Below are 12,686 nucleotides of genomic sequence, written 5' to 3' on the forward strand. Positions count from 1 at the left end.
TGGCACATGGCAGCTGCCCACGGAATGGTGTGGATCGTAAGTGCCAGAGAAGTTAGTGCAGATGAGCTCACATTTGCCACGATCTTCAGGTTCACGCAGTCTTTCTGCTTTTCTCAAGGGCCCTCAAAGGCACCCTGCAAAGTAAGACTTCATGTCATCCCCGCTTACAGATGAGGAAAGTGAGTCTTAGAAAAGCCATTGGTTTGTGTATGGTCCCAGCTGAGTAGAGGAGATGGAATTCAAACAGAAGTAGATAGGATTGAATTACATCGTGTATGTTGTACCTGGCAGAGGGGCTGGCATGTGGTCATCCCCTGAAAAGTGTTTATGCCATCCCCCTTTGGATTCCCCATCCTGTGTTTTTCTTCATTAGCTTCTCCAAGCTACACTCAAAACAGGACAAAAAGGCACTGGACGCCAAAGTGCTTCGTTCAAAATGTGCATCAGATCTCTCATTTTCCTGTTCAAACTGTGTGTGTAGATTCCTGCCAACTGAAGGTTGAGGCCCATGCTTCTGAGGGTGGTGTTTGGGGTCTCATGCCCTAGCTGCCTGTTCAACCTTAGATTGTCCCCTCAGAGTCACCATCTGATGACTAGTTACCACTACTCAGACACCTCTATGTCTCCTTCCCTAAACGATGAGCTTCTCAGGGTTAGAGACCACCTCTTTTTTCATCATTGTACCCCAGGATCCAGCACAGAATATGACATGGAGCACATATTCATAAATGCTGGGTGGATGGGTAGGGGATACGTGGGGTATGGCTGGATGGAGGGAGGGAGGAAGGGTAAGGAGGGAAGCTCCTACCAACAGTAGAACAATATAGAACAATGTGCTGTGAAGGCCCCGGGCTCCCCCCAGGTTTGGAAACCCAGCCCAACTACAGCCCCTGTAATAAAGGCAATCTATTTCTGCTAAGTCAAAGAAGTCAAACACACAAGGTGATGTTCTTTGTGATTCCATTTTTACAAAATTATGGTGGTTGCCTGACCTGTCCTCAGGGAAGGGGACTGACTGAGCACAAAGAGCCCAAAGGAACCTTCCTCTGCTGAGGGAACAGCTCTGCATCTTGGTTGTGGTGGTGGTTACACAACTGTGTACAATGACCAAAACTCACCAAACTGTATCTTTTAAAATGAGTTAATTTTACTGTATAAAAATAATAAGCAAATGACCTGAAAAAATTTAAAAGAAAAGACAACGGACTTGAACAAGCTTCAGTTTCCTTACCTGAAAAATGAAACAAATGCTCCCTCCCCCTCGTGGGTGTTGTGCAGATTAACTAAAGGGGATGCCCGTGGAATGGCTCCGCTCGGTGCTTGATGCAGGGGGTGCTCAGGTAAAGACAGCCGCTGAGAGAGCCCCCAGAGGGGAGACTGCACTGGCCGCATGGAGATGTAGTTTGGGGCCAGGAGGAGAACAGTCCCTTAAAAGGGGATGGACAAGAGTTCGGTTCTGGTCTCTGTCCAGTCAGCAACGCGACCTTGGCAAATACGTTCACTTCTGTGTCTGATCTCCCCTCCTGAACATAGATAGGGGTGATAGTAACACCCGACCAAATGTCATACTAGGGGAAAGCTTTATTTATTCATAGTAATATTCATATTGATTGATTCATAAGATTTATTGAGCATTTGGCCCTTGCCATATGTGATTCTTTTCTGCTACCTCAAGTGGGAGGTCTTTTCCTCCTCCATTTTAGAGGTGGGCCGTCAGAGGCTCAGAGCAGAAACTAGCCTGCCAGGTACACACAGAGGTCCGTAGATGACAGAGCTACACGAATCAGTTAGTGGGTCACTAACCCCAGGTTGTGTAACTCCAGAGTCAGTACCGTTGCCTGGTACTAGCTACACACCCAAACACTGTGTGAATGTTGCTTGCCATTGGGGTAAGGAATGGTAAGGGGCCAAAAAATACCGGCAGGGACACTGGTGTCACCAGCTTAGAAGCACTTATACCGGAAAAATAGCAGGGCCCCTAGAGTTCACACTGCTTTGTATCCATCTACTGAGTCACATGGACAGTTCTGCTGCTTTCCAGATCTGAAGTTCATTTAGATTTTAATTGTCCAGGCTAAGAGAGCTGATCTGTAAGAAAATACCCATGACTCTTCTCTTGTTCTGTCTCTCTCCCTGTAGGTGTTAATTGACTGGATTAATGATGTGCTTGTCGGTGAAAGAATCATCGTGAAAGACCTGGCTGAAGATTTATACGACGGACAAGTCCTACAGAAGCTCTTTGGTGAGAAGGGGGTTGAATGTTGCAGTGGAGAGCTTTGATCGGCGGGTGGGTGGCTCACCGACTCCTACTTAGTTGTGCTCAGCCCACAGCAGCTCATGTGCAGTGGACTAGGACTGTGCAGGGTGTGGGACGACAGACCAGGGGAGCCTTTAGCTGTCCTCCTGCAGTCGGTTCTACCGGAATGAATTGCAGAGGGAGGTCAATGACCGGATGGGGCTGCTCCCCCTAGCAGTTGAAGGTCATCAGCTGGGTAGATGAAAAGACTCCACTGTATACTGGAAAACACGCCTTACCCCCTCTAGAAAATTGTGCGGGTGTGGCCTCTGTAGGTCTAGTTACATGTGTGCATGTTTATATAGACCTCTGTCACCTCTGGGCGTGTGTGTGTACCTCTGCGATCTGTGGACCTGTGTGTGTGTTCCTCTGTGTATCCCTGTCTAGGTCAGGTGCAAGTGTGTGGGAACCCGTGCCTCTGTGATGTTCGGCTTCTGCGTGTCTAGGTGTGTTGTCTCTGGGAAAGTATGTTCCCCTTCTGTGTTCCTGTGGAGATACAAGGCCTCCAGGGGGAGAAAGGCAAATTCAGGGCTGATCTTAGTGTTGAAAGGCCAAATTCAGCCTGACTGAATTTGGACTTTTCCTCAGCTGTTCCCTGTTTTCTCTCTCGTCCAAACCTCTGCTCCAAGTTCTAGACTTCCATTCCTAGCTACTCTCACGCTGAGCTCATCTACTTTGCCCTCTTTCTTGTGACCTCAGATACGTGGGGGGCCTCCAGGGCTCATTTCTTCTTGCCACATTGTCTCCTGCATCCATCCTCCCTGCCATTTTCACTCGTCTGAACTCCTGAAACAGCTTCCGGCCTCACCTTTGTGCCTCCCGGCTCACTGCCCCCAGCCCACGGCACCAGCAGACGAGCGTCCTCAAAACCCAAGTCTAGTCTTTCCAGTGCTTGCTCTCCCCTGCCAGGGGGACCCAGGCAGGCCCTGTAGCACCGCATTCAGACATTTCCTCAGGCGACGCCCAGCTATCTTTCAGCCTCAGCTCCGGACTCCCTCACACGCATGGCTTGTGCAACGTAAAGTGCCTAGGATCATGCCGGACACGCAGTGAGTGCCCCGTCAATGTCTTTCATCCTTTTCACGAGTACTGGTTTTATTACTTTTGTGAATACCATTGCTACGTTACTATTTACATCTCGATTTACCTATTTACCTCTGTATACCTATATAAATGTACCTATTTACATCTCTATACTTCCGCCCATGCTGTTCCTCCCGCCTCGGGCCCTTCTCCCTCTCTCCGGCAGGCAAACCAATCTTGGGGTTCGTAGAGTGCGCCTGCCTCTCGTACCTCCAACAAACACCTCTAGAAGTGATGGTCATGCACCTTCTGTGTTCCCCCGGATATACACACGCATACATACAGATGTGTATATAATATACATGCCTTTATTCTATGACATTCCATGTTGTTTGTAGCTGTCCAGGGAAATGTCTGTGGCTCCTCAAGGGCAGGAAACACCACATCGTACTTATGTATCCAGGCGTCTCCAGTACTTGCAGTTTGCCTGCCACATGTGGTCAGGCACTTAATGTGTACTGAATGAATGAGTGTTATAAAATCTAGTCATTTCTAGGAAGCTAAACTGATATGGTACTCAAACATCAGTATTAGCGAGTGTTAATATTTAAAGGCTTGTAAATGCAGCTCAACACAGAGAGGAAAAGGCTTTGGCACATGTCCGTGTAGAAAAGCCGAGAGCCTCAACTGAGCGTCTCTTTCAGTGACTGCAGCTTTTACCTCCCCAAGCAAATTTCCTGTCAGGATCTGAAAGTGTCTCAAAATGCTCAGGGCAAGGGTGGAACGTGGTCAGGGAGTGATGGAACTTGGTCATGAGGTAATCTTGCCTCTGCACGTGGTTCCAGAACCGCCTAGCGTCACGTCTGTGGAGCCCTGAGTCAGGCACGGGGCAGTCACATTAGATTATTATTTCAGATCTCAACGCTGCTTTTGTCAACCTAAGTTTAGACCCTTTGTAGGTAGATGGCTGGGCAGACATATTAAAAAGCTACAGGCAGGATAATCAGGTGGAGAGAACCAGTTTGCAGGTAAAAATATGCATTGGGAGCTCCTGGGAGGAGTCAGTCTAGAGATGGAGTTTGGGGTGACCCCTCCAACCTCGACTTCCCCTCTATTTTTCTATCTTCCTCTTTCCCAGCAAAGTTTATCAAAAGAATATTTGGCTCTGTATCTGCTCCCCCACCACTGAACATGCCCCCCTGAGGGACAAGCTGGGTCCCACCCCAACCTCTCCACCGGCTTTCCCTTCTGAGGCCACCAGTGTCGATTCCGATGACCTCCCATGCTGTGGCCTCTGACACTACTGAAAGTCTCGTCCCCCTTCCCCAGCGCAGGGGCTCCTGGGATCTCATGCCCTCCTGGTTCTCTTCGGCTTCCCACACACGCCACTTCCCCCCAACTTCTTGGTACGCTTTTCATCTCTGCATAATCGTGGGGACTCCTCAGTCTTCCATGCGTGGCCCCCTCCCCTCTCTCTTGATCTCACATCCTCTTCCTGGGTGTTTCACCTACTTGTACATTCCAGCCATCGCCTCTCTGAGGATCACTCTCTGAAGCTGTAAGGTACTCCTCTGCCTTCCAGGCATGCCCACCTGGGTGTCACCCAGGCACCTTGGAACCAACCTGCCCCAAACTGACCTGCTTATCTCCTCCCCCTCCCCCTCCCCACCAAAGCCATTCTCCTTTCCAGAGGGATGAATGGTGTCACAACCACACAGACAGTTGCTCAGATTAAAAACCTAGGAGTCCTCCTCTCTTGCTCCTTCTCTTTCATCCCTTATATTCTGTTAGTCACAAATTGTGACAACCGGACTCCCAAGTGCATGTGTCAAACCATCCCCTTTCTCAACCAGGTAGGATGTCTGAAGCACTTAGAAAGTACTGGCTCCCTCCATGCTAGGTCGGGGGACCTTTCTCCACGACCTTCCAGCCCCAGCGCTGCCGCCGTAACTTCTCTGGCCCCAGAAATCCTTTTCTCCATGGCATGCTGCGTCCTGCCCTGGTGGCCTTCTAAGAACGTCCAGATCCTCTTTATATTTTACTGTTTGTCTTAACACTTCCTAGGCCATTTGTCAGTAGGTTTGGGGTTTTTTTTAACGTTTATTTTGAACTAATCTTAGACTTAGAGTTGCAAAGAGAATGCAGAGTTCCTGACCCCCCCGGCCCAGCTCCCTCTATGCTAACATCTTACCTGACCACAGTACAAGGACCCAAACTAAGAAATCAACCTCAGCATGATGATTAACTAAGTTACAGAATTTGTTTGGATTTCACCAGTTTTTTACATTTATGTCCTTTTTCAGCTCTAGAATCTAATCCAAGATCATACACTTTGTTCAGTAGTCATGTCCCCTCCAACCTGTGATGGTCTTTGCCTTTGCCTTTCCTGTCTTTCATGACCTTGACACTTTTGAAAAAGGACTGGTTATTTTTTAGAATGGCTTCCAACTTGGGTCTGTCTGATGTTTTCTGAGGATTAGATGAAGGGTACATATTTAGGGGAAGAATACCACAGACGTGATGGGTCCTTCTCAGTGTACTGTATCAGGGGAGTACTTGAGGTTAGCATGTCTTATTACTGGTGAGCTAACCCTGATCACTTGGTTAAGGTGGTGTCTGTCAGAGTTCTTCACTGTGAAGTTACTATTTTTCTTTTAGTGATTCATATATTTAGGGGCGGGGGAGATAAGATTATGCAAATATCTTGTTTTTCCTTAAATTTTCCCCACTGATTTTAATTGTTGGAGCATATCTGCCTCAGTTATTACTGTGGTTGCCTAGTGGATATTTTCTATTTTCTTCATTCCTTCATTTTTTTAGAGAGAGAGCACGTGTACGGGAGAGTGGAGAAGTGAGGGGCAGAGGGAGAGAGAGAATCTTAAGCAGGTTCCATACCCACCATGGAGCCTGATGCAGGGCTTGATCTCATGACCCCAAGATGATGACCTGAGTCAAAATCAAGAGTTGGATGCTTAACTGACTGAGCCACCTGGGCACACCCATTCCTTCCACATTTATTAATTGGAATCCTTCTGTTAGGAAAAGTTGCCCATTTATTTATTTATTCAGTATGGACACAAGGGTATTTATTTTATACTTTAGATTATAATCCAATATTACCTTTTTTTGGCTCCTATACCTCCAGCTTTGACCATTGGAGCTCTTTCAGGTTGGCTCCTGGCCCCTTTGGACGTGCCAGCGCATGTTTTTTGTTCTTAGCACTTCCTTACTTTCTGGCATCATGAGATGTCCCAGACTCATCTTAAGTTTTACTTACTCTGGCCCTGGAATCAGCCATTTCTCCACAGAGCTCTGATTTCTTTTGTTAGAAAATGGTATTTCGAATCAATATCTGGGCATATGAGAGAGAGACTTTTGCTATCTGTAGCACACATAAACATCTATACGTAGGTACGGAACTATGACCTGGGAGTTCGAAGATGAACCAGGCATGATCATTCCCAGAAATGCACTTTCAAATTGTACAGGGGCTGGGCATGGGAGTAGGAGGGGCTGAGGTTGGGTTTAGGAAACTATGAAACACTGGCACTTAGAGGAAAATGGAAATGCCACAGGCACCTCCAGGAGTCTGGATGTGCTAAGCGAGTCACATCTCCAGAGCAGGATATGGATCTGGAATCCAGGGAACCAGGTTGATGACCTCATGGAGCAAGGACTCAGAACCTAGACATGACCAAGATCTGGAGGCAAGAATCTCTCGGCAAAAGGCCTGAATAGGTGAGCCTGAATAGGTGAGCATCCCTGAGATGACAGGCCCCCTCTGCTGAGCAGCATTGGCTGGGAGTTCTCTGACCACAAGCTCTGTGAAGGCAGGGTCATACTGGGTCTCTGGGTCTCCGCTGCACAGCCAGATGCTCCTTGTTCGGCAGCATGGTCTACTCTGCTTGCCTTTCTCAGAGACCCCAGGCATGTCTGGGAGGTTGTCCTGACATACCCTTCCCCAGTCCTTCTTTCTGAGCTGCCTAACCCAGCAGCTGCTATTCCCTGGGTCTTGCCTTGGCAGCATTTCCAAATTTAGGTTTTCCTGAAAGCAGATGCTGGGACAAGGACATGGGTTGAGGAAGTGTATATGAGAGGGAATCTCAGAAAGTGAATAATCAGGTGGGAAACGTAAGAGGGGAAGAGATAGGCCCTTTTGAGGGCGCATTCTGCACCCAGCGCTCAGTCCTGCGGTTTTCCCTCTGAGAAACCAGGTGACAACACACCTCAAGTCATCCTTCTGCCTCCTGTCACCTGCTGGGTGAGGACTGCCTGTGTAAGAATTAAGGGCCTCCAGGTTGTACTCCTGCCAGAGAAGCTCTTGAGCAGGAGAGCTTTAGGGCTGGAGATGGAAACTGATGGGGTGTGCTGGGCACCATCTGCAGGTGAGCCAGGGAGCCCTGGGAAGGGGCATCCACAGCATCCAGGAAGACGAGAGGGCACACATCTGCCTTAGGAGCTGCTCCTCCTGAGCCTGGCTGTTTCTCTGTACCCTCGGTGCTGATGCTGGCCAGCCGGGCCTGCCCATTTATGATGCCACCCCATCCCCTCAAATCTCTCACACCAACAGCTCCGGCCCTTCCCACACCTCAGGACCAAAGCTTGCTCTATTTGCATCCCCAACACCTAGGCGATAGGACCGAGAGAGGCAGGAGATGAAGGATTCTAGAAAAATGCTTGCACAAGATAATCGTTTCATGTGAACATAAGCTTTCCCGACTTGGGATAGCTCTGTGAGTTTCCTTAGGGTATGTTTTATTTAACCGATTCTTATCTTTAAACATGTGCATGTCCTCACCTGTTTTGAGGGATGAAAGTCCTAAGGCTCTTCCTTCTGATTTTCCCAATAGCATATGGGAAACAGGAGATCTTCAAGCATGAGATGGAGAAGGGTCCCTTGGACATAAAGGTTCTGCAGGAGGGTTTGTTTTCACTTTAGAGTGTGTGTTTGTGTCTTTGTCCCTGATAGACCCTAGAGAGTACATCTTACACTGACCTTACTCTTGTCAATTAATAGTCATTAAGCAACAACCATTTCATTTGCTACATGCTAACTGCTGAATTTAGGGATATAAAAGTAAATGTGGGGGCACCTGGGTGGCTCAGTCAGTTAAGCGTCTGCCTTCGGCTCAGGTCATGATCCCGGGGTCCTGGGATCGAGCCCCGCATCAGGCTCCTTGCTCTGCGGGGAGCCTGCTTCTCCCTCTCACTCTCTCTCTCTCTCTCAAATAAAATCTAAAAAGAAAAAATTAATTAAAAAAATGTGTTGCAGTGTAACATAGGATGTAACAGTGCTTAATAGTACAGAGGGCTGTGGGAGATCAAGTAGTTTAGGAAAGGTGACATGAAAGAGGCAGCATTTTGAATGGGGCCTTATGGAAGGAGAACTTCAACCAGGTGTGGAAGGAAAAGAACATTTTAGTCAGCACAACAAAATTGCTGGTAGGCCCCTGTTGATTTCAGGGTGAGTGCAGGGAGAGTGTTGTGCAGACAAGGAGTGTGTGGGTAGGTGATCATCAAGATTGGTTGTGTGGGACTTGTGGCTGACACAGACAAGACCCGGATCTTGATTTCTTGCACCATTCTCCAATAACAAACTCTAAGACTGGAGACTCTTGCTGTGCCAAAAAGAGGGGCTGAAAAAACGTATTTATCTGTGGGACAGCATGCTGAAAGTATTCAGGACCAACCTAAAACAGCCCCAGTAGCTAATGATGGAGTAATTTGAGCACAACAATGAATGACAGTAGAATTGTAGTCCAAAGTGTAAAATCAATATCCTTAAATTCATATTGTTATAAATAGCTAAATAAATGAGAGGAAAGGGACAACTCTTCCTCACTGAATAATTCATGTATTTACAACCCCTCAAAGATTAACTCCCACCCTTTGAGTAGACTGCATTTTAGTGACGTGCTTCCAATGATTATAGTATGGAGTTGGGGGAGACAAATAGCTTTGCAATAGAGAAACAAGGTACAGACCCTACTTTGACCAACTGATCAAGCTTAACATCACCAATGATAAGTCATGTTGATAGCATACACCCTGGATACGATGCAATGAAAAGGGCACTTCACTTCCGTGGTCTTCCTCCCCAAAACCCGTAACCTCAGTCTAACCATGAGAAAAACATAGGAAAAACCCAGTGTACCTCAAAAATGTCAAGGTCATGAAGAGCAAGGAAAGTCTGAAAACCTAGAACAGGACACTAAAGGTGACAATGATGAGTAGGTGTGAACAGTAAGTCCTGTACAAATGTCAGTTCAGAAGTTGTGACAAATGTACTTTAGTAATGTAAGATGTTAACAATGGGTGAAACTGGATTCAGAATATGCAGGAACTGTCTGAACTATAATTTCAGCTCTTCTAGAAATCTAAAAACCATTCTAAAATGAAGGCATTAAGGAGGGCACATGATGTGATGAGCACTGGGTGTTATATGCAACTGATGAATCATTGAACACTACATCTGAAATTTATGTTGGCTAGTTGAATTTAAATTAAAAAAAAATTTAGAGAAAGAAGAAGAGCCTGCATTATAGAGAACCTTGAACAAAGAATTTTAGACTGCATTGGGTGGGTAGGCAATGGTAACTGCTGATGGCTTGTGAGCCAAGTGACATGAGAAATGGGGCTTTTGAAGGTGACCTAGGAGCCGTAGAGGAAGTGGAGGAAATACCAAGAAAGCACCTCCTTGTGAGGTAAAGATGATATCAAATTAGAGGGGGAGCTGTATAGTTGGGGAAAAGTTTCAAGAAAACCTAGCAATGTAAGGAATAAGCAGCTAAAGGAAACCAGTGATGTTGAATGGGGATGATCCTGTGAATCCCAGGAGGAGCAACATCTTGAAGGGTTTGATCATACTGGTTTTGACAGTCACTTCCCCACACCCCAAAGTATGTAGGCTGAAGTAGAAGCTGTGAAAGACTGAAGGAGGAATGAAGAGAAGGACAGGAGAACTAAGTTCCAATCTTGGTTCTACCACTAAAGCATTTCTCTGCAGCTCAGATCACTCTTCTGTAAAACCAGGACGATGGCCTCTACAACCTTCCGGCTGAGCTAATATAGTACCACTAGCCACATGTAGCTATTAAAAGTAATCAAAAGTAAAAATGTATTTACTTACACCAGCTACACTTCAAGTGCTTGAGAGCCACATGTGTCTAGTGACTACATTTGGATGGTGCAGAAATGAATATCTCTGTCATAACAGTAAGTTCTTTTGGACAGCATGCTCTAAGGTCTTCCCACTAAAATAGTCATTGATTCTAGGATACTTGCAGATAATGTATACTGCTATTCTTAAAATGGAGGAAGCATTTTCTGGCCTCAAGCTGGATGGCAGTCTTTTTATTTTTATTCTTTTATTTATAAGTAGTAGAGAAGCTCTCTAAAATTTCTTACTAAGTCCAAGTGCAGAACTGTACATATAGTTTACTGTGTGTGTGAGTTGCGGGACACATCTAATCGCTTGAGTATGTAGAGAACATCTTCGGTAATAGTCACAATTAACTGTCTCTGTAGAATGGAACCAGGGAACTTGGGACTACAATGGGAAGAAGGGACTTAAGTTTCACAGCTTGAATTTTTTCCATGTTTGTATATTATCAATCTTATTAAAAAAATACAAGAGTTATATATATAAATGTCAGTAGCAAATGTGAATTATTCTATCAGATGTCAAATAATCCTTGATACATTTCAGCAGCTATCCCAAGTGAAACAGTAAGAAAAGGAAACTACCTAGCTATGATAAAGATGAAAACTAACAGTGACTATATTAGTGACATATCAAAGACATGGTCTTAGGAACAAGTCAGAGATGATGGCTTTCACTACCATTATAAGAGGAAAATAGATTTTAGTGTTCAACATTATGGCTAACTAGGTGTTCAGACAAATCCTCTTGGCATGCTTTAAAAATCTGGGTAAGACTTTAAAAAGGTTTTTTTGTATTGCATGCCTAAACTGGTGTGGAAGGAAAGGAGATTGTTCTGATGCCAAAATGAAGGAAGTATAAATCCAGTAAGATAAGTATTAATTCCTAATGGCCTATAGCCTAAGGTTTAATAGGTCACACATACAGGGTCAAGAGAAAAAGCCTGGATGGAGTTGGATCAGACCCCTGAATAAAGCCAGGGGTTTCTGAAGGGCAACAATTTCAGTGGGTAAACTAGGAAATCTTGTCCCCCAGAGAGTCAGTAAGGATAAATGTCTCATCCTTGGATATGTGTGGAATGACAACAAAAAGTCTGCCCTTGATAATTCTTTATCAAATGTCTGTACCCACACAGATTTAGGGCTAGGATTAAAGCCCCAAGATGGGAAGGAGAGAGGAAGATGGCAGAGTACAAGAATCCTGAGCTCACCTCCTCCCACAGAAGCACTAAAACAACAACTAATATGTAATACAGCTCACTCTAAAAATGACCTGAGAGTAGCAGAGCAGATCTCTACAACTAAAGAGAAGGCCACATCGAGAAGGATAGGAGGGGAAGAAACATGGTAGGGAACCATGGAACAGTGGTGACCCACATGCGGAAGGGATATTATAGGCACCAGAGGACCTCCTGAGGAGTAAGGAGATCAAGCCCCAAATCTGGCACTTGGGGGGCCTAAAGTCCCCATAATGCTGGTTTTGAAAATCATTGGGGCTTAACTCTGGTGGGTGGGGTTAGCAAGCCAAGTCTCTGCTCTTAAATGGCCAACAGACTATATCACTTGACCTGAGACCCAGCACGGAAATAGCAGTTTGAAAACTGCCTCGGGTGTACATCCAGGAGAATTATTAACTAATTTTAGGACATGTGCCAGAGTGGGGTAGGTATCTGCAGGAGCTTTCTCAGGGAATGGAGGTGCTGACAGGCATTTTTCTTGCCCTCCTTCAGCCTAGCTAGCTGGACAGTTGTAGAAATGAGTTCTGACACTCTCCATCTACCTTGTAACTCTAAAGCAGCTCCTACCACACCCATGGGGCAGCCCCAGACAGTACCAGTGCCTTTCTAGAGCAACTCCTTCCCCAGGGTTGGGGGAGCTAGTCCCACCCACCATCATACCCACAGTAGTTGCAGCCATCCATGCCAGGGGCAAGTGTTGCCCACCAGTGTGCCCACAGCAGTTGCATCCTAACCACAACAGGAGGGCATACACAGCGCACATGGAGGACACCTGTGGAGTACTTGTTTCTGGTGACTGGAGGGATTGTGCTGGACACCACAGGATGCATTCTACAGAAGACCACTATTTTCAAGACCAGGAGACATACCTGACCTACCTACTACATAGTAAGAAACACAGAGAGTCCGACAGAATAAGAGGAATATGATCCAAACAAAAGAAAAAGACAAAAACCCCAGAAAAAAAC

The 12,686-nt window shown here is 46.1% G+C and overlaps 1 protein-coding gene and 1 long non-coding RNA gene across 3 annotated transcripts in view; one reads left to right on the forward strand and one right to left on the reverse strand.

Annotated features, from left to right (window-relative positions):
* PARVA (parvin alpha) overlaps window positions 1-12,686 on the forward strand; it is a 177,766-nt gene that overhangs the window by 102,800 nt on the left and 62,280 nt on the right. Inside the window, exon 4 of the mRNA XM_064577106.1 lies at window positions 2,140-2,242. Within this exon, the coding sequence (XP_064433176.1) occupies window positions 2,140-2,242 (103 nt within the window). The remainder of the gene's footprint in view (window positions 1-2,139; window positions 2,243-12,686) is intronic.
* Window positions 1-12,686, reverse strand: part of LOC135362393 (uncharacterized) — a 114,261-nt gene that overhangs the window by 28,446 nt on the left and 73,129 nt on the right. The gene's annotated exons all lie outside the window — the stretch shown is intronic.

This window comes from Mirounga angustirostris, unplaced genomic scaffold (assembly GCF_029215605.1).
Source record: "Mirounga angustirostris isolate CCGP_5_RB_7025 unplaced genomic scaffold, mMirAng1.0.hap1 SCAF_13, whole genome shotgun sequence".
In the NCBI taxonomy this organism is placed as follows: domain Eukaryota; kingdom Metazoa; phylum Chordata; class Mammalia; order Carnivora; family Phocidae; genus Mirounga; species Mirounga angustirostris.